Here is a 16,685-nt window from a genome sequence, read left to right as displayed (position 1 = left end):
CTTACATCAGCCCTCGGGCGCGTTAGCGCCGCTTTCTCGAGTCTCGGCTCGGACATCCACTCTCTCCTCCACACGCACTGAACCGCTCGACACCCACATCTATCCTACCCCGCAGAACTCTCACCGAGACGCGCCTTGCCCTTGCTTCACCGCTTCAGTTCTCTCCGAGCCATGAATAATGCTGCGACTTTAGCACATTTCTCGCGGAGTACGGAGTGCCGACACCCGTCTCATAAACTCAAAGGGCATAGGTACGCTGCGATCCATACTCCCTGAGTCAGTGTCGCGGTGCCTGGTCTGAAACACTACCCGACTTTCCCTTAGGATGTCCCCACCTGTCTTGTTCGTGATCGACTGTGAGCTCGAGATGCACATGAGGTTGAGAGGCTCTGGAGGGCTGCGACGGAAATGGGGGTTTGGTAGTGAGTGACTGCGCAGTGCTTGAGTGAACGTTACGACTGACCGGCGATCCGTTCCAAGCCTCATGAACCACGGCGTATATGAGGAAGCGGAAGGGATGTTTGCGATGGGCGAGGAGGCGATCGCTCTTACCCTCGAGGAGAAGCTCCTCTTTGAAGCAGGGTGACCAAGGCATTTTGTTCGGGTACGTTCTCTCCCACCCCCTTGCATTCGTACTCTCCACCGACCTCCGCATCGACACAGCTACAAGGCCGCCGGCGTGCAGTTCACAGACGACAAAGGCAGGCGCGACGTCACCGAGTTCGTCAACATCTCCAAGGACGACGCGCTTGCCTGGCCGGCCGTCGCGCCCCGCACGTACCCCTCCGTCGTCAACGCGCGGATGGAGTCCACCATCACGCCGTTCGTGAAGAAGTTGCTCGCGATCAACAATAGTCTCATCGGCGTCCTCAACGACAAGCTCGGGCTCCCTGCGAGCGCGCTCGCGTCTCTGCACAAGGCCGAGGATTTCGGCGGATGCATGGCGCGGTTCCTCAGGGCGCCGCCGTATTGGGCGCTTGGTGAGTGATTCGTCGTGTGCCCTCTCGCGTTGTACCGAAATCGCTCTCCCCAGTCGTTCCCGCACAACCGCCTCGGCGGCTTGCAGGTGCTCCCGCCCGGGCCTGACCAGTGGTTCTACGTCAAGGTCAATGTTCCCTGTCGCTTCACCACGGTAGTCCGACTGTCCGTCGCCCAGCCCCTGCCCGAACACGCGATCCGCAACATCGGCGACGCCCTCAACATCTTCTCCGACGGCATTCTGCGCTCCAACATCCACCGCGTTGTGTAAGTCTGTCCACGACGTGCCATCTGATACCCCGCGGCTCACACCCTTCCCAGCCCGCCTCCGCGGGCCCAGGCCCAGTACAAGCGCCACACTGTCGTGTTCTTCACCCGCCCGAACGACGCCGTGGAGCTGCGCGCACTGTCCGCGGAGAGCGAGCGCATCGCTGCGGCGGTCGCCAATGCGCCCCCCGGGAAGTACGCCCCTGGGGTGACGGCGATGGAGTGGCTTGTGAGGAGGGTCAAGTCGCAGAGGATGACAAACTACAACGTGTGTCCTGTTCCGCCGATGTGCGTTGTTGCCAAGGCTGACCGTGATTGCCCATCCCATCTGCATACAGCTCAAACTCTGTGGACTGTGGTCCCAGATGCACCCGCTCTTTTGCGCGCCCCCCTGAGCAGAACTACAAACGTCTGCGGCCGCGAGATGATACACCCGACGAACAGCCGGCGGGCGAACGACCGAGTTCCTCGCCGTCGCCGCGGAGGACGCGCTTGTGTCCCATGGTTCCGCGCCATATGCCTACCCCGCCCCGGTGAACGCGCGCATGGGCGACGCGGTGGGCCCCTTCGTCCGGCGCGCGATCGAGGTGAACGGGACGATGCTCGCGATTCTCAACGAGAAGCTCAGGCTGCCGCGCAGTACGTCAGCATGCAAGCATCGGAAGGAGGAGTGGGGCGGGAGCGAGGTGCGGGTCACGCGGAGCCGGCCGCGCGAGCCGTTCGAGGGCACCGACGAAGCCAAGGCGACGCTCACCGCTCATACCTACTTTGACCACCTGTCGTTCTTTCGTGACTGTTTTGGGGGGCTGCCGGCACGCGGACGTGGCGGTATGGCAAGGTAGGTATCCTTCGCACGATCGCGCTGGTATGGAGCTGACAGCCGTCTCGCCGCGATACAGCCTGTTCCCAGCCACGCGATTGGAGATGCGCTGACAATCTTCAGTGGTGGCCTTCTCAGGACCTCCAACCTCCACCGCGTCGTGTAAGCGTCCCGTCACACGCGTACCCTGTCTCCACTGACTCGGCTCTGAACAGACCTCCTGGAGAACAGCTGGCGCACTGCGAGGGATACTCCCTCGTCTACTTCACTCCACCCCAGACGGCCCCGCCCGCAGATCAAAGCGCGATCATCGCCGATGCGGTCGCCCGCGCCGCGCCGCACCCGCACGAGATCTTCGACCTCACTCGAGTGGTTCACGCGCCGGGTAAAGAGCACGCACGTCAACAACCAGAAGGTATGCGCACTAATGAGGACACACTTGCGTGCGGCTGACACACATGCTAATGTGCGCAGGGAACGTACGGCGATGTTTGGAACGCTGCCCGTGAGCCTCACCTAGCTTAAGCATTGGTCTCTTTAGTATCCTGCGTCATGTTGTAGCACTCGGTCGTCGTCGTCTCATGTCAGCATCTTTCAGCTTTCAGCTTGAGCTGTTGCGTTCGATGATCGGCATAACTCGAACACGGTGACACGCGCTGCCGCCATCCGATCGCGCATCGGAGTGAAGCTTTGAGCCCTCCGGCGCGCCGATTGGAGTCCGAACGTCTTGCGCACACGCAAAGGTGGTTGCGCCCGTCAGCGAGCACTTGCCACCACCTGCGGCTGAGGGACAGGCGGCCGCGCGCGATCTCGGACGCCTCTAATATCGTGTCTCGTTGTGGTCGTCGCCGTGCCAACCGCCGCGGAGGGCCCCTTTGCGGCGGTAGCAGTAGCAATGTAGATGATCCGTGTGAAGCGTCACTTACCGCACATCTTTCTAGCCATTCTTCGACCTCCGAGTTGTCGGTGTCCGCGCGGCGGTCGCACACAGTGCAGACCGAGCGAGCGCCGCCGGACCTGGCTCAAACGAAGCATCTTTATGCATTATGAGTGGCAGCCATGCGGGAAATTTTTTAGAATGCATCACATACCACGACGAGATGAAGGGTCTTCGAGCAAAGCGCGGGGACTTCCTCAGGCCAGTGCGTGGCTGATGTCGATGAGACGAGCATGACAGTAGAGAAGACCGTGAGTTAGAGGAGAGGGCGGATGGAGGGGAGCAACCCCATCTGTCCTCATGCTTTTATAAGGCTACACGGATGGTGGCGGATTCATCTGATGCGATCACACCTTGCGGATTGGGCGATTCTGAGACATTTCCAGGGCCATCATTTCGCGCCACAATGGACGAACAAAACAATTGCAAGTAGCGCCAAGGCGCGAGCGTCGAAGCAGCACAGTCATTGAATGGCGCCAAGCTTGTGGGTTCTTTGTGGCCAGATACGAGGGAAGTCTCCTATATATTCGCGAACACATTCTACGCATTGACAGATGACTAGTGTCTAGACACGCGGAGTCTCGCCTGCAGCGTCCCCCGCGCCCCCGCGCAAACTGAACAGACTCCGGCATACGTTCCACCTGCACGGTTACGCTGTCCACCATGCCCGCTCCCCCTCAATATGAGTAACTCGAGTGCCAAGTATCCAAGACACCGGTGGCGGCAGAGGGAGAAGGCGGAGATTGCGCCCGCGCCCGCCGCCGCCCGATCACGATCGCATCCCCGCCGGTATCCCTTCCCGCAGGCTTGATGGTCTGACGGAAAGCTTGAAGCTTGCTCGAAAGCTTCGGGTGGGCCCCCGTCGGACTAGGCTTGCGCGCTGCAGGCCTCACAGCTGGCAGCGCGCGATCGAGCAGCAGCGCGTCCCGCCCGCCGTCCGGAGCAGGTTCAAACCGACGGGCCCGGGGCCCCAGGTTGTTTCGTCGAGCGCTGCGCTGCGCTCGAGATCCGCGACCCGCACCCGGAAGAACGGGTCGCCTGAAGCCTCATGGACCGGTGGAGCAGAAAGCCTTGCTCGTTCGTCTCAAACCTTAAGCGCGAGTAACGTTGATCAAAACACCAGCTCTGAACGCAAAAACGCTGACACACCTTGGGACCGATTCTCGCCTCGGCCCGGCACCGTGCACCACTCCTCCTCCTCCTCCTCCCGCATCCGTACCACCCGCGTTTCGCTCATCCGGACCCGCACGGACTTGCTGCGGTGCACGTACTCGAGCTCGGTGATCACGAACACCGTCCCTCGCACCGGCGCCCACGACCGGTCCTCGAACACGCGCCGGACCAGGTCGGCCTCGACGAGCGAGCTGAGAGCGACGGCGTCCACGCGGCACAGGACGAGGAGCGTGCACGGCTGGAATGGCGCCTGTATACGCGACCACCACGGGAGCGGGTGCCCTGTCATGAACATGTGCATTGCGCTCGTTGGCTCGAGCGGCGCCTTCCGCACGGCGATGTCGGCGCGCGCGAAGCCAGCTGGGAGCGCGGTGAGCGCGGAGAAGCGGAGGGCGGTGAGCGTGGTCTCGAGCACGATATCGAGGTTGACGAGTCACTGGGTCCGTGAGAATGCGCTGTGGCTTGCGATCCAAGACCGCGAACGTGCCGTAGAGTCGCTGAGGATGAGGTAGCCGACGCGTTGGAGGCGCATGAAGACGCCGAAGAACGCGACCAAGTTGGGGGCAAGGCAGACGTTCATCGGAGAATGGCGTGTGCGTCCAAGGATGAAGGTGTTGCCGAGCACGCGCGTGGCCAGGTGTTGACACGCGTCGCGAGCTCGGCGAGGGGATGCGGGAGTGGCTGGCGACCTCCGAGAAGGGATGTTGTGAGCAGCGGTGGGCGAGGCTTTAGCAGCCGCACACACCTGGCAGCGCACTGGTTTGGCCCTGCGGGATTCATCGTTCCATCCGGATCTTCGTGTCTGCGCGCGAGCGCGTCCTGAGCCTGAACCTGCGCGCACCGCGGCACAGAGCGTGTGTCTTGCGTCTGTGGGACGTCGTCAGGACCGTCGCCGTGCCTCATTGAGGCGGGCCTTCTGGGACGTATTATAAGAGCTCCTGAAATGGCATAGGTCAGCATCACTTGTCCACAGAACAAGGGCGGTAGGCTCCTGTCCGCAACTAGAGTGCTCATTCCTCCATACCACGATCCCAGCGCCATCTAACCTCCACAAATATCCCGCGGCCGTCAACGCCTTCCATATTTCAAGCGACTCGCGGTGGGGACGTCGTTTAAAGGGACACACCCGCGCGAGGGACGTGTGGGGAGGAACGCAAGAGCGAGGGCCTGAGCTGACGTACCGGCATACTCCATCCCATCCTCTGTCTGTCTGCGGCGTCGTGCAGGTGGGCGAGGGCGAGTGTGCGGGGACAAAGCGCAGAGGTTGCCCGACACGGCGTCGATCCGGGCCGTCGTACGTGTCATCCGAGCGATGACGTCAACGACCGGCGTTGCGCGTCCCTTGCTCCGGTGCGTCCGTCGAGTGTCTCCGCCGCGCTGACTCTCATAGCATTTCATGGCACTACTACGTTGGACCTCCGTTGTCTGTAACCCTTCCGTCCAGGACTCGCGCCTGCGTCGCACGTGAGGCCGTCAGATTGCATCCCCGAGACGCTCCACTTCAACAGCCACGCACGCGGGGCTCGCAGGGTCCGCGAAATCCGCTGCAAGGGGCGCAAAGGGCGATGCGAGGCGATAGAGCGAGCGCTTCGGGTTGTGCGTGCCCAGGTTGACATTGAGCGGCGAGGGCGGGGGGATGCGGATGTGAAGGGGCTGGAGGAGCTGAGCCCACTGAGGGTGTACTTTGATGCGAATGCGCGCGGGCGGTACTTCGCCTGCCGCTTCTCCACGTCGACAACCATCAAATAGCCCCTCAGCGACCGCGTGGTGAGCAAAGGCAGGCTCTAGCAGAGGGTGCGCATGTCCTTGATCACACGCCGGGTCGGCTCAGAGCCGTGCGTTGACAGCAACGGCGGCGACGAGTCCGGGTGCAACTTGTGCGGGGTCGCGATGTGTGTCGTGCCGTCGGGCGAGGGGCGGCCACCGGAGCTCTGGAGCTCCTTCCGCGGGTTCTTGGCGTTGGCAGAGGAAGAGGGGAGGAAGTGCCAGCGGCAGCGGCGAGCACTGCAGGGGGCGAGGGCGATTCGAAGACTGGAATTCCGACCGCCCTAAGTTCTAGACCAGTTACGGCTGGGCGGCGAGCGACAGGTTTGAGGACCAGAGACTTGTGCTCATCGACATCGATCCCAGGACATTGACGCACAACCTCCCCGTCCTTCCGATGACGGAGCTCGGGAGGCCGTCCAACACGCTCGTCGATGGCGAGCTTGGCCACAGGACGGAGAGATTTGCGCATTCCCACTTGGAAGCCGCCGCTGTTGCCACCACTCGAACACGTGCAGCCGCTGGCTCCTGTCGGGCAGAATGCGGCAACTGGTGCGCGGGGGGCAGTCGGCGACACGCCCATCGCCGCGCGACGGACCTCCTTCACGAGTTAGGGCGAAGCCTGCGATATCGGGGGCGGGACCGCGTCGGACGGGTGCAGTAGCGTGTGGGGCTCAGAGGAGACAGGGGCCGGACGGGAGCGGGCGTCGACATCCATGGAATCCGGGGTGAAGCCGGCGCAGTCGCCGATAGAGTCCAGAACCGTGGGCTATGGGTTGTCCTTCGTCGTTGGGCCGTTGCGTGGAGGCGGGGAATCGACTGCGATACTCGTTGGACACACCGGAGGGTGCCTGGAACTCCGACGCGGCTTGCGATCTTGCCGCGGAGGGCGTCGATGGCAATGAACCCGCCAGTCCGCCGGGATCCGGCTGAGCAGTGGAGGTGCACGGGGGTACTGTCCTTCTACGATATCGATCATCCATGCTCGAGCTGCTAACAGAGTCCTCCGCGTGAGTCGTTAGTCCACGGCTGTCAAGGATGATGGACATCCGTTATTTGCAACATGTTAGAAAGTGGATCGAGCATCAAAAGATCGAAGCAACGTACCACGGCTCGGTTGGAAGCAGTATCGTCTCCATTATAGATCTGGGGAAGAGCGAAACTATAGGTGTGGACGGAATAGAAACGTTGTCAGCACAAGTCGTTCCATGTGATCGTAGCACAATACACACCTCTCAGTAGTCGCGCGAGGCCAAAACGCAGCAAGCTCTTCTGCAACCGTTGACTGCCCTTCCATCCTCGGGTTGAGCCGTCGAGGAGGCTACGGGAGTGTCCGCCACTCCGGCTCGTAGGCAGCCTACGCAACGACATAGTCTTGTCCGGGAGCGAGACCTCTTCGAAACTAAAAATTCCTCAAAACCGCGTCAGCAACCGCACGGCAACATGTATATTGGAGAGGAGCGCCGACCAGGGGACGCGGTAACCAAAAAGATGATCAGAACTCACCTTCAACACTGGACCGCTTCCTGAATGCAGCCGACATCAACCACAGGGCAGGGGAGGCGTTGATCGCGGTATGGGGAGATGGTGTAGCTGTGAACTCACTCTTGACTTCAGCCACCGCCGACCGGACGCTCTCGCTCTAATTCCCAGGCCAGTCGGATGCATGGTTGCGGAGAGAGGGTGTTCACCGATCTGACGAGGCGGCCGAAAGTCCTGAGCGAAACCGGGGTTTAGAGAGGCCCCGACGAAGAATGCAGACACGCGCTGAGCTGGATTTGATGACAAATGGAGCAACTGGTAAGAGCCAGCGAGATGGCTAAAACACCTGGTCGGTATCTGGAGGGAACGATGGGCAGACCGAAAGAACGCACCCTGTGAAGGCGACTCACGCTGGTCTCGAACGGTTGCCACTTGGCCACACGAGGACCAACGAGAACAAACAAGAGCGTGCCGCCGGCTTCCAGGGAAGAGGTGTGAGGCTTGGAGGCAGCTGGAGAAAAGTGTGGAGGAAGAGCAGGAGAGAGCGTAACACCGTTGTGTCCGCCCTGCGGGTGTTCCGTCCGGCGCTCGCGAGTCGCCGGACCGCTGGCCCTAAACAGGCGGGTCGTCATCGGCGCTTGCAGATTGTCCTCCGCTTGCAGATTGTCCTCAGCTTGCAAGTCGCGATGCGCACGGCGACGCTCAGCGCTCATGCACCATCTACCGCCGGAGGTGGAGTCGGGGTGAGCTGCCCGAGGGATCGTGGATGACATCGATTGCTGTCAAGAACAGCCGGGATTGTCCCATATGGTAAGGCAGCTTGTACGGTGAAGAAATGCGCCACAGTTGGCATGGAGGCCGAGGATGCGAGGGAAGCCGGCGTCGGGCGCGACGACGTCCGCACGCGCCCGCGGCATCGGCGGCGGGTACAGCTCGAGTGCGAGCATGCGGAGGGCAGGACAGACCGCCTTCCCCGCATCCGGCTCGGCTCGGGTCCTGCGCAGGCATGCGGCGGCGGCGGCGCCTGCTAGGAGTCGTCACGGAGAGTCCATGGTGAGGGCCTCGAGTGCGGTTGGTGCTCGAGGAGCGTGGCGAGCGCTGGCTCGGCGTCGGTCTTGATGCAGAGACACAGCGCGCGCACGGAGTGGGGCAAGAGTGCGGAGGGAAAGCCTTGTCGGGGCCAGCGCGCGGGGAAGGCGTGCACGTCGGGTGTGCGGTCGCAGAGGAGGTGGCAGCACAGGCGGTCGCGGAGGTGGAGGTGACGAGGAGATTGAGGTCGTTATGCGTGGCGTAGAGGCTCGCAGGCGCGTGCGCGGGGGGCGCGTTGAGACGGTGGTGGCGAGCTTGGAGAGTGGCTAAATGTGCCCGGCGGAGACGTGCCCAGCAGTCGGAGGCGGAGGGCGTCGAAGAGGGCGCGCCATTGGGGGCAGTGCGTGACGATGACTGTGCGCTCGGAAGATGGACCGTCTGGACGGGAGGGGCGTCGAGGGGAACATCCTTTCCCGTGTGTTAGGGATGAAGAGGTTGGGGACGTAGAAGGAGAGCCGCGGAGTGACGGAGAGGAAGTCCAGTAGCTGAGGCGCGACGGCAAGCAGCAGGCAGGAGCGAGGTCGCGTCGCGTACTTGTGGCCGCAATCCCACATAGACTGGCCCGCGTGGGACATCGCCGAGGGGAGTGACGGGCTCAGAGGGCGCGCTCTCCGGAAGGTTCGTCCACACCGCGCTACGACCGTGCTCGCACACATTTTGGGTACGGAAAACATCGGGGTTCAGCGGACGCGTCCGGTCTCGTGTTCACAGAACGCGGAGCCGGTCGGGTTTGCAGCAACGCGGAGTTGGTCGACCTTTGCGAAGGGCTCGAGAGGTTTGGGATGCGACGTGGCCGAGTTCTGTGCTCGAGTCAAACAGCTCATGCGGCGCACCAACTTCTTTCCACTCGCGCGATCCTGCGGCCTCCGCTTGGCTGCTAGAAGTATGCGTACGGCCGGGTTGGAATCGTTGTCGGGTCATGAGTTGCGAATTTGGAGCTGTCGCGCTGCATGCGGCGGCCCCATCTGAGGCACCATTGCCAGGACGAGGGCGGGTGCGCTCGTCTCTGTAAACACGTGGCGTACCTGAACGAGGAGGAGGGACGTCAACGATCAAAAAAAAAGTCCGGAAAGCCAGCCATGCATGAGAACGCCATCGACATAGAAGCGCACCTTGGGCCTTGGCGGATGAACAAGTTGAAAGCTGTGGCTTGCACACGAGCGACACACCTCGCTTACATCAGCTCTCACGCGCGTTGGCGCCGTGCCAGTTCTCTCGTCTCGGCAGGCAGGTTCGAACGTCCACTTCCTCCTACCTCTCACCATCCACATCTATCCTGCCCTGCGGAACTCTCACTAAGACGTGCCTTGCTCTTGCTTCGCCACTATATCCTTCTGCGGGTCATGAGATCATGCTGCAAGTTTAGCACATTTCTCGCAGAGTACGGAGTACCGAGACCCTTCTCATGAACTCAAGGTACGCTGCTATCCATACTCCCTGAGTCCCAATCACGATACCTGATCTCACTCCCTGCCCGCCTTTCCATCAGGACGTCCCTACCTGTCCTTTCTCGGTGATCGACTATGAACTTACCAAAGCTGAAGATGCGGACGAGGTTGAGAGGCTCTGGAAGGCTGCGATGGAAACGGGATTTTGGTAGTGAGTGACGGCGCTGTGCTTGAGTGAACGTTACGACTAACCGGCGATCCGTTCCAAGCCTCATGAACCACGGCGTACACGAGGAAGCGGAAGGGATGTTTGCGATGGGCGAAGAGACGATCGCTCTTACCCTCAAGGAGAAGCTCCTCTTTGAGCAGGGAGACCAAGGTGTTTCGTTCGGGTACGGTCTCTCCAACCGCTTGCTTTTGCACTTTCCACCGACCTCCGCATCGGCGCGGCTACAAGGCAGACAAAGGCACGCGCGACGTACCTGAGTTTGTCAACATCTCCAAGGACGACGCGCTCGCCTGCTCTGCCGTCGCGCGCCGCACGTATCCCTCCGCCATAACCCCGGATGGAGTCCACCATCACGCGTTCGTGAAGAAGTCGCTCGCGATCAACAATCGCCTCATCGGCGTCCTCAACGACAAGCTCGGACTCGCTGCGGGCGCGCTCGCGTCTGTACACAAGGTCGAGGAGTTCAGTGGATGCATGGCGCGGTTCCTCAGGGCGCCGCCGTATCTTGGGCCGGAGAAGACGTTCCTGACGGCGCACACAGACTTTGGGTCCTTCGTGAGTGATTCGCCGTGTGCCCCCTCGCATCGTATCGACATCGCTCTCCCCAGTTGTTCCTGCACAACCGCCTCGGTGCTCCCGCCCGGGTCTGACCAGTGGTTCAACGTCAAGGTCATTGATCCTTCTCGATTCGCCGAGCTCGTGCTCATGCAGTCCGACTTTCCGTCGCTCAGCCCCTACCCGGCCACGCGATCTGCAACATCGGCGATGCCCTCAACATCATCTCCGGCGGCATCCTGCCCTCCAACATCCATTGCGTTGTGTGAGTTTGTCCGCGCGACGTGCCTATCCGATACTCCGCGGCTCACCCCCTTCCCAGTCAGCCTCCGCGGGAGCAAGCCCAGTACGAACGGCACTCGGTCGTGTTCTTAGCCCGCCGGAACGACACCGCCGAGCCCCGCGCGCTGTCTGCGCAGAGCGAGCGCATCGCTGCGGCGGTCGCCAAAGCGCCCCGGGGGAAGTACGCCCCTGACGTGACGGCGATGGAGTGGCTTGTGAGGAGGGTCAAATCGCAGCGGGTGACAAACTGCAAGGTGTGTCCTGTCCCGCCGGTGTGCGCTGTTGCGAAGGGCTGATGAATCCGGTAGGGTGCGGTGAGCTGGACGGATAGCGTGGTGCCGAGGACACGGCGATCCCGAGCCAGGGGAAGATCCGAATAGCTTCGAATAACGTGTATGTACTATGTACAGTCATAGCTCTTAATGAACACATGCGTTTCGAACACCCCGATTGCGCCATCTGTGAACGGGGATCCGTGCGTGGACACGGAAAAACAACCCATGCAGCCGACCGTTTATGGACACTCGAGGTCTAGGCCCCATCTGCAACGTCTTGGTGTACCCGACGAGCATGCTTGGCATGAACGACAACCCGGATGTTTATTTCGAGCATGGTACAGCTGACTGAATGCTTCCTCCGGGACGTAGAGCTAAATGTGACATTGTATGTATAATACTAACTCGATACGGAAGGTTTGTTTGTTTGTTTGTTTGTCTCCTGTTTATCGCCCTGGAGGGCCGAGCCCTATGGTAGGCGCTACATACAGTAATCTAGCTGGCGAGAATGGAGATGCGTATACGGGACAGATGACGTGTCGGCCCCGCGGGGGCCGGAGAGAGCCAGAGGGATCTAGCCATCGTGCAGACGAAATGGAGTGAGTGTGTGGCGAAGGGGGTGGGTACGGGAGCGAGAGTGGGGGTGAGTGCCGGTGGGTACCATACATATCCTCCGTTCCGCCTACCCGGGTCCACCAGCTTCCGCCGCGGCTTGAGGACGCCGGGGGAGTGCCTACTCCAAGTCGTGCCTTCTGGCCTCTGGAGCGAGGTGGTCATGGCCTCGCAGGTGAGAGTGGTAGGTTGGTTGGGATGGGGAGGAACGGAGGCGACCATGGGTGCGTGGGTGGATGAGAAGGAGGAGATCGGAGTGGGACGGTACAGACGAGAGGGTGCAGCGCAGCGTGGGGGTGAGGACGGTAACGTGCGATATTATCTATGGGAGGAGGATGGTGGGAGTAGCATTTGCTTCGTGCGCCGCGCAGTTTGCAGTGTGGGAGTTCCGTCGACTCTGGTCGCCGGACGGCTCGCCCGCCACCTATTTACTTTCGCGTGCGTTGCCCAAGCGCTGCAGGTGGTCGAGCGAACCCGGACGGACGCCGTCTCGGGGTCTCCTTCTTCGTGCGGGTGTGTCACGACGTGATTGCCCTCCCTTGGTGCTATGTATCTATTAGCTCGGTCAGGGGTACGAAACAGGAGACAGGATGCGCGAGGGGGAGGGTTGGGATTCGGGAGGGCGAAAGTTCAGTCCAACTGCATAAGTGTGTCTACCGGTTTCCAGCGCGAGGCGGGCGGGCCAGTGGGCGCGTGGTGGAGGAGGTGCGCTGTTGTTGCCGAGCCGGTGCGCGAGGTCGGCGCGGAGGTTGTCGGGGTAGTGCTGTGCGATGGCTTGTTTGACGGATTGCAGGGGTTGAAAGACGGCGCGGAGCGTCGGGGGTGTTGTCTTCAGGGTTGTCGAGAGCTCCGAAAGTCTGCCGTAGGTGTTCCGTTGCGTCGATATAGGCGAAAAGCTGGGGGAGTGCGTCTGTGTTACTAAGTAAGTACTCGAGCTTTCCTCCTTTCCGCCCGAGCTTCATGTGGATGTGAGTCATGCGTTCGCTCGAGTACGCGGGGCAACGGAGTAGGAAGTGTACCACCGTTTCGGCCCCTGCCCCACACGCCGGGCATATATCTGTGTCCGCGCGGCGTATGCGGTGGAGATGGGCGTGTAGGGGGATATGCCCTGTGCGGAGCTGGATGAGGAGGCTTGCCTTCCGGCGGGAGAGTGGTGCGATGAGGTCGAGGTATGATTTGGATGGCAGCGAGGGGTCGACTTGGTTAATCTTGGGGTAGCGCAGGGACGCACCCCAGCATTCCTTGGCTTCCGTTTGTAGGAGTGCGAGGTGCGTCGCGCGGAGCGCGGTCGCGCATGCTGGGAGTGGTTTGTTGAGGCACCCCGGGAGTCTTTCCGGCTTACTGACATCCCCAGCGGCTGCGCGCTTGGCGTGATACGGAAGGTCGACGAACGTCCCTACCCTCGTGAGGGCCGCAACTCGTCCTGCACAGCACCCTCGCTGACAACCTCCCCAGCCCCACACTCCATGTCGCGTGGTTATGCATAAACCTACCTACAAACGCACGAAATCAGTCCACCATCCGCGTCCAATTGAATGATTGACCCACTCACCCCACCGCTTCCGTACCCCGGTGCCCAAGATTGCCCATCCTATCGGCATACAGCTCGAACTCCGTGCACTGTTCCCCGAGTTGCACCCGCTCGTTCGCGCACCCGCGCACCCCGCCAAGCAGAACGACGACGGTCTGCAGCACGGGGCAAGTAGGGCACAGCCGGCGCGCGAACGCGTCCAGGCCAAGCCCACGCATGAACGCCTCGGCCGCGCACGGGGGGTCCACGATGAGACAGGACAAGACGCTGCCGACGCGCACCCGGAGCGCGGCGCTGACGGCGGCGACGAGGCCGTCCTGCCGAGCAACACCGGCGTCAGCGTTGGACGAGCGCAGACGGAAGCGGATTCGAGGGACGTACGACGATCGCGGGGGCGTCGACGTCCGCGGGAGAGTCCGCGTGGTAGCCGGCGATGACGGTCGCTTCTAGGCACTCGATCTGCAGAGGGGTGGTGGGTGACGCGGGCGATGCCCCGCGCCAGGACGCCAGCGTCGAAGCTTTCGAGGGAAAGGTGCACAGGCCCGAATGGCTTTGACGATGAAAGTCGTTTAGAGCGTGCGGATGGGGCAGGAGGGCGCAAGCAGGAACAGATCGCTGAGGAGGGCGCGGCACGATTGCAGCGGCTTGTGGCTCAGCCTCCTCGGAGAGAAAGCACGAGAGCCAGGAAGGTGAACATTTGGTGCACATCCGTCGTGCCATCAGACGAGGGGCCACCGGAGTTCTTGAACGTCTTCCGCGGAATGTTGACGTTGGCGAAGGAGGATGGGGGCGGAGGAGGAGGAGCGGAGGAAGCGCGCGCGGCGAGAACTGCAGGGGGCGAGGGGAAATGTGCCTCGTTCGACGATTGAACCTCCGAGCGCCAGGGGTAGACCGCTTGCAGCCAGCTGGCCGGCGTGCGACGGGTCCGAGGACAAGGGTACTTCATCCTGTGGCGATAGTAACCACATTTCTCGCTGACGGCGCGGGCGGTGTCGACGAGGGACAGGGACTTGAGCTCGTCGACGACGATTCCAGACCGTTGACGCACAAGATCCCCGTCCTTCCGATGACGGAGCTTGGGAGGCCGTCCGACGCGCTCATCGCCGGCGAGCTTGGTCACAGGACGAGGAGGTTCGTGCGTTAATCCCACTGCTCGGACCCACGGACCCGCTGCTGCTGCCACCACTCGAACACTGGAAGGGAGAATGCGGCAACTTGTGCGCGGGAGGCTGCCGGTGACACGCCCACCGCCGCGCGATGGTCGTCCTCCACGAGCTCGGACGAAGCCTGCAGTATCGTGGGCGGAACCGCGTCGGAAGAGCGCGGCAGCGTGAGGGACTTGGAGGCGACAGCGACCGGACGGGGAGCACGTCGACATCCATTGAGTCCGGGGTGAAGCCGGCGACAGGGCCATTGACAGGGCCATCGAACTAACAGTGGCCGGAATAGACCGGAACCGTGAGCTGTCCGTCGTCCTTCGTCGTTAGGAAGTTGGGTCGAGCCGGGGGATCGACCTCCATCGCGCCGGTGGGGGCCTCGCTGAGAACGCTGGTGCGTCTGCGGTACTCGTCGGACACACCTGAGCGGCCATGGAACCGAGTCCTCGACCTAGCCCTCCTCGCGCTTCTGCATCTTGCGGCGGCCGGTATCGACGGCGATGAACACGCCGCTCCGCCTGATTCCGGCTGAGTAGTGGTGATGCACGGGGGTGCCGTCCTTCGCAAGCATCGCAACCCCAGTAGTAGCCTCGACTTCTTCCGCAGCACAGTGCTTGTTCGAGACGACCGTCTTGCCATGGGCACGTGGGAGGCTCTTGGCAGTAGACTGGCCGAGCGGTCCTTCGCTCTATGGGTTCTGTATAGAGGAACAGGCATGTCCGACAGTGTTGCTCTGGGACAGAGACCGAGTAGCGGAAGGCAATGAAGATCTCCCAAGAAAGAGAAAGATCCTGGAGCAGCCGCAAACGTTGCGCAAACGCGAGAAGTGTCGATTGCGCAGATACCGGGAACGATATGCCACGACAAAATACCGCGATATCCTCATCATCCATGTTCGTGCTGTGAATAAAGTTCTCTGTCGACAAGATGGTGGAAAACTGCTATGTGGGATACGTTAGAAAGTGCACCGAGCTTCGGAAAAGCGAAACAACGCACTGCGGCTTGGTTGCGAGCAGTATTATCTCCGTTATGGACCAGCGGTAGACCCGGGGAAGCGAGAAACTAGAGGTGCGGACGCTTGAAATACGTTGTTGTCCCAGTGGGCTGGAATAGAATGATCCTCAGTACGAGTGATTCCGTGTGATCGTCATAGTACAGACCTCGATCGCGCAAAGTTGAATGATAAGCCCTTCTATTACCACTGACCGCCCTTCCCTCCTCGCCGAGGAGGCCACGGGAGTGTCGGCACGCCAGCTCGCAGATGGCCTACACAGCTACACACTCTCGGCGCCGACTGCGCGTGAGACCGTCCCTTAGCGACTAAAAGTTCGCTGAAAAAGACCCGTGAGCAACCGCACTACTACATCGGAGGGGAGCGCCGACTGCGGAACGCGGTAACCAGAAGAATGACCTGAACTCACCGTTAACACTGGGTTGCACCCGTCAAGGTTCCCCGAGCGACGTACACATTGAACAGGTCGCGAGGTTGCAAAGTACTTGCTGGCACGCTCATCAGTGTTGACATCTTGGATTTCGCGCACAATTCCATGCGGCATTGAACATGCGACTCGACGACTGCCATCGCCTGCCGATGGTAACCTTATGAAAGATATCTATAAGGGGGAGAGCGCACACGTCTGAGAGGACGCGGCGATTGCGAGGGTAAGCAATCGACATTAGTCGCGGTATGGGGGGAGAGTACGGCTGTAGACTCACTCTTGGCCTCGTCCACAGGAAGTTCTCACTCAAACTCCATAGCCCAAAGAATGGTTGAGGAGAGCGGATGGCGGCCGACCTCCTGGGCGGAGCCGGGATTCAGAGGGGCTTTGACGCAGAATGAAGGTGGTGACAGGTACGTACCGAGTTGGATTTGATGGCGGATGGCGCAGGAGCCCGTACTGTCAAGAGCCAGCGAGACGGCTAAACCGCATGTTCGGTATCCGTGGACGCGGCAACGATACGGACACAGACCGAAAGAACGCACCCTCTCATGCTGGTCTCAAATGGTTGGGACTTGGGCAGGGGAGGACTAAGGAGAGGAAACAAGAGCGTGTCGTCCGCGTCCAAGGGAGAGGTGCGAGGCTTGGAGGCAGCACGAAGAGCACTGGGAGCGAGCGGACGCGCGTAGCACCGGTGTCTCCGGCCT

At 61.4% G+C, this 16,685-nt stretch overlaps 6 protein-coding genes across 6 annotated transcripts; 2 read left to right on the top strand and 4 right to left on the bottom strand.

Moving 5' to 3' along the window:
• Positions 1–484: 484 nt before the first annotated feature.
• Positions 485–2,574, top strand: BXZ73DRAFT_105184 (uncharacterized protein; the record flags this gene model as incomplete). The annotated part of the gene is made up of 10 exons (XM_048016169.1): positions 485–582; positions 664–980; positions 1,034–1,066; positions 1,137–1,245; positions 1,300–1,513; positions 1,584–1,593; positions 1,690–2,083; positions 2,156–2,227; positions 2,281–2,480; positions 2,540–2,574. The coding sequence occupies 10 exons, from the start codon at positions 485–487 to the stop codon at positions 2,572–2,574; spliced, it is 1,482 nt and encodes a 493-aa protein (XP_047873960.1).
• Positions 2,575–3,891: 1,317 nt separating this feature from the next.
• Positions 3,892–4,755, bottom strand: BXZ73DRAFT_105183 (uncharacterized protein; the record flags this gene model as incomplete). Its single annotated transcript, XM_048016168.1, has 3 exons — positions 3,892–4,085; positions 4,152–4,535; positions 4,659–4,755. 3 exons carry the CDS (start codon positions 4,753–4,755, stop codon positions 3,892–3,894), a joined length of 675 nt encoding a protein of 224 aa, XP_047873959.1.
• A 1,204-nt stretch (positions 4,756–5,959) lies between these two features.
• BXZ73DRAFT_105182 (uncharacterized protein) lies at positions 5,960–9,085 on the bottom strand (the record flags this gene model as incomplete). The annotated part of the gene is made up of 6 exons (XM_048016167.1): positions 5,960–6,179; positions 6,781–6,902; positions 7,832–7,932; positions 8,266–8,417; positions 8,563–8,888; positions 8,954–9,085. The coding sequence occupies 6 exons, from the start codon at positions 9,083–9,085 to the stop codon at positions 5,960–5,962; spliced, it is 1,053 nt and encodes a 350-aa protein (XP_047873958.1).
• Positions 9,086–9,589: 504 nt separating this feature from the next.
• BXZ73DRAFT_105181 (Clavaminate synthase-like protein) lies at positions 9,590–11,260 on the top strand (the record flags this gene model as incomplete). The annotated part of the gene is made up of 8 exons (XM_048016166.1): positions 9,590–9,655; positions 9,891–9,926; positions 10,000–10,109; positions 10,168–10,295; positions 10,360–10,682; positions 10,736–10,757; positions 10,839–10,947; positions 11,005–11,260. The coding sequence occupies 8 exons, from the start codon at positions 9,590–9,592 to the stop codon at positions 11,258–11,260; spliced, it is 1,050 nt and encodes a 349-aa protein (XP_047873957.1).
• A 1,156-nt stretch (positions 11,261–12,416) lies between these two features.
• On the bottom strand, positions 12,417–14,902 carry BXZ73DRAFT_105180 (uncharacterized protein; the record flags this gene model as incomplete). Its single annotated transcript, XM_048016165.1, has 7 exons — positions 12,417–12,761; positions 12,871–13,148; positions 13,420–13,699; positions 13,764–13,841; positions 14,059–14,493; positions 14,550–14,575; positions 14,818–14,902. 7 exons carry the CDS (start codon positions 14,900–14,902, stop codon positions 12,417–12,419), a joined length of 1,527 nt encoding a protein of 508 aa, XP_047873956.1.
• Positions 14,903–14,990: 88 nt separating this feature from the next.
• BXZ73DRAFT_105179 (uncharacterized protein) lies at positions 14,991–15,432 on the bottom strand (the record flags this gene model as incomplete). Its single annotated transcript, XM_048016164.1, has 2 exons — positions 14,991–15,227; positions 15,286–15,432. 2 exons carry the CDS (start codon positions 15,430–15,432, stop codon positions 14,991–14,993), a joined length of 384 nt encoding a protein of 127 aa, XP_047873955.1.
• Positions 15,433–16,685: the final 1,253 nt, after the last annotated feature.

This window comes from Epithele typhae (genome assembly GCF_022376455.1).
Source record: "Epithele typhae strain CBS 203.58 chromosome Unknown BXZ73scaffold_62, whole genome shotgun sequence".
Taxonomy (NCBI): Eukaryota; Fungi; Basidiomycota; class Agaricomycetes; order Polyporales; family Epitheliaceae; genus Epithele; species Epithele typhae.
This window is presented reverse-complemented; position numbering and strand designations above follow the sequence as displayed.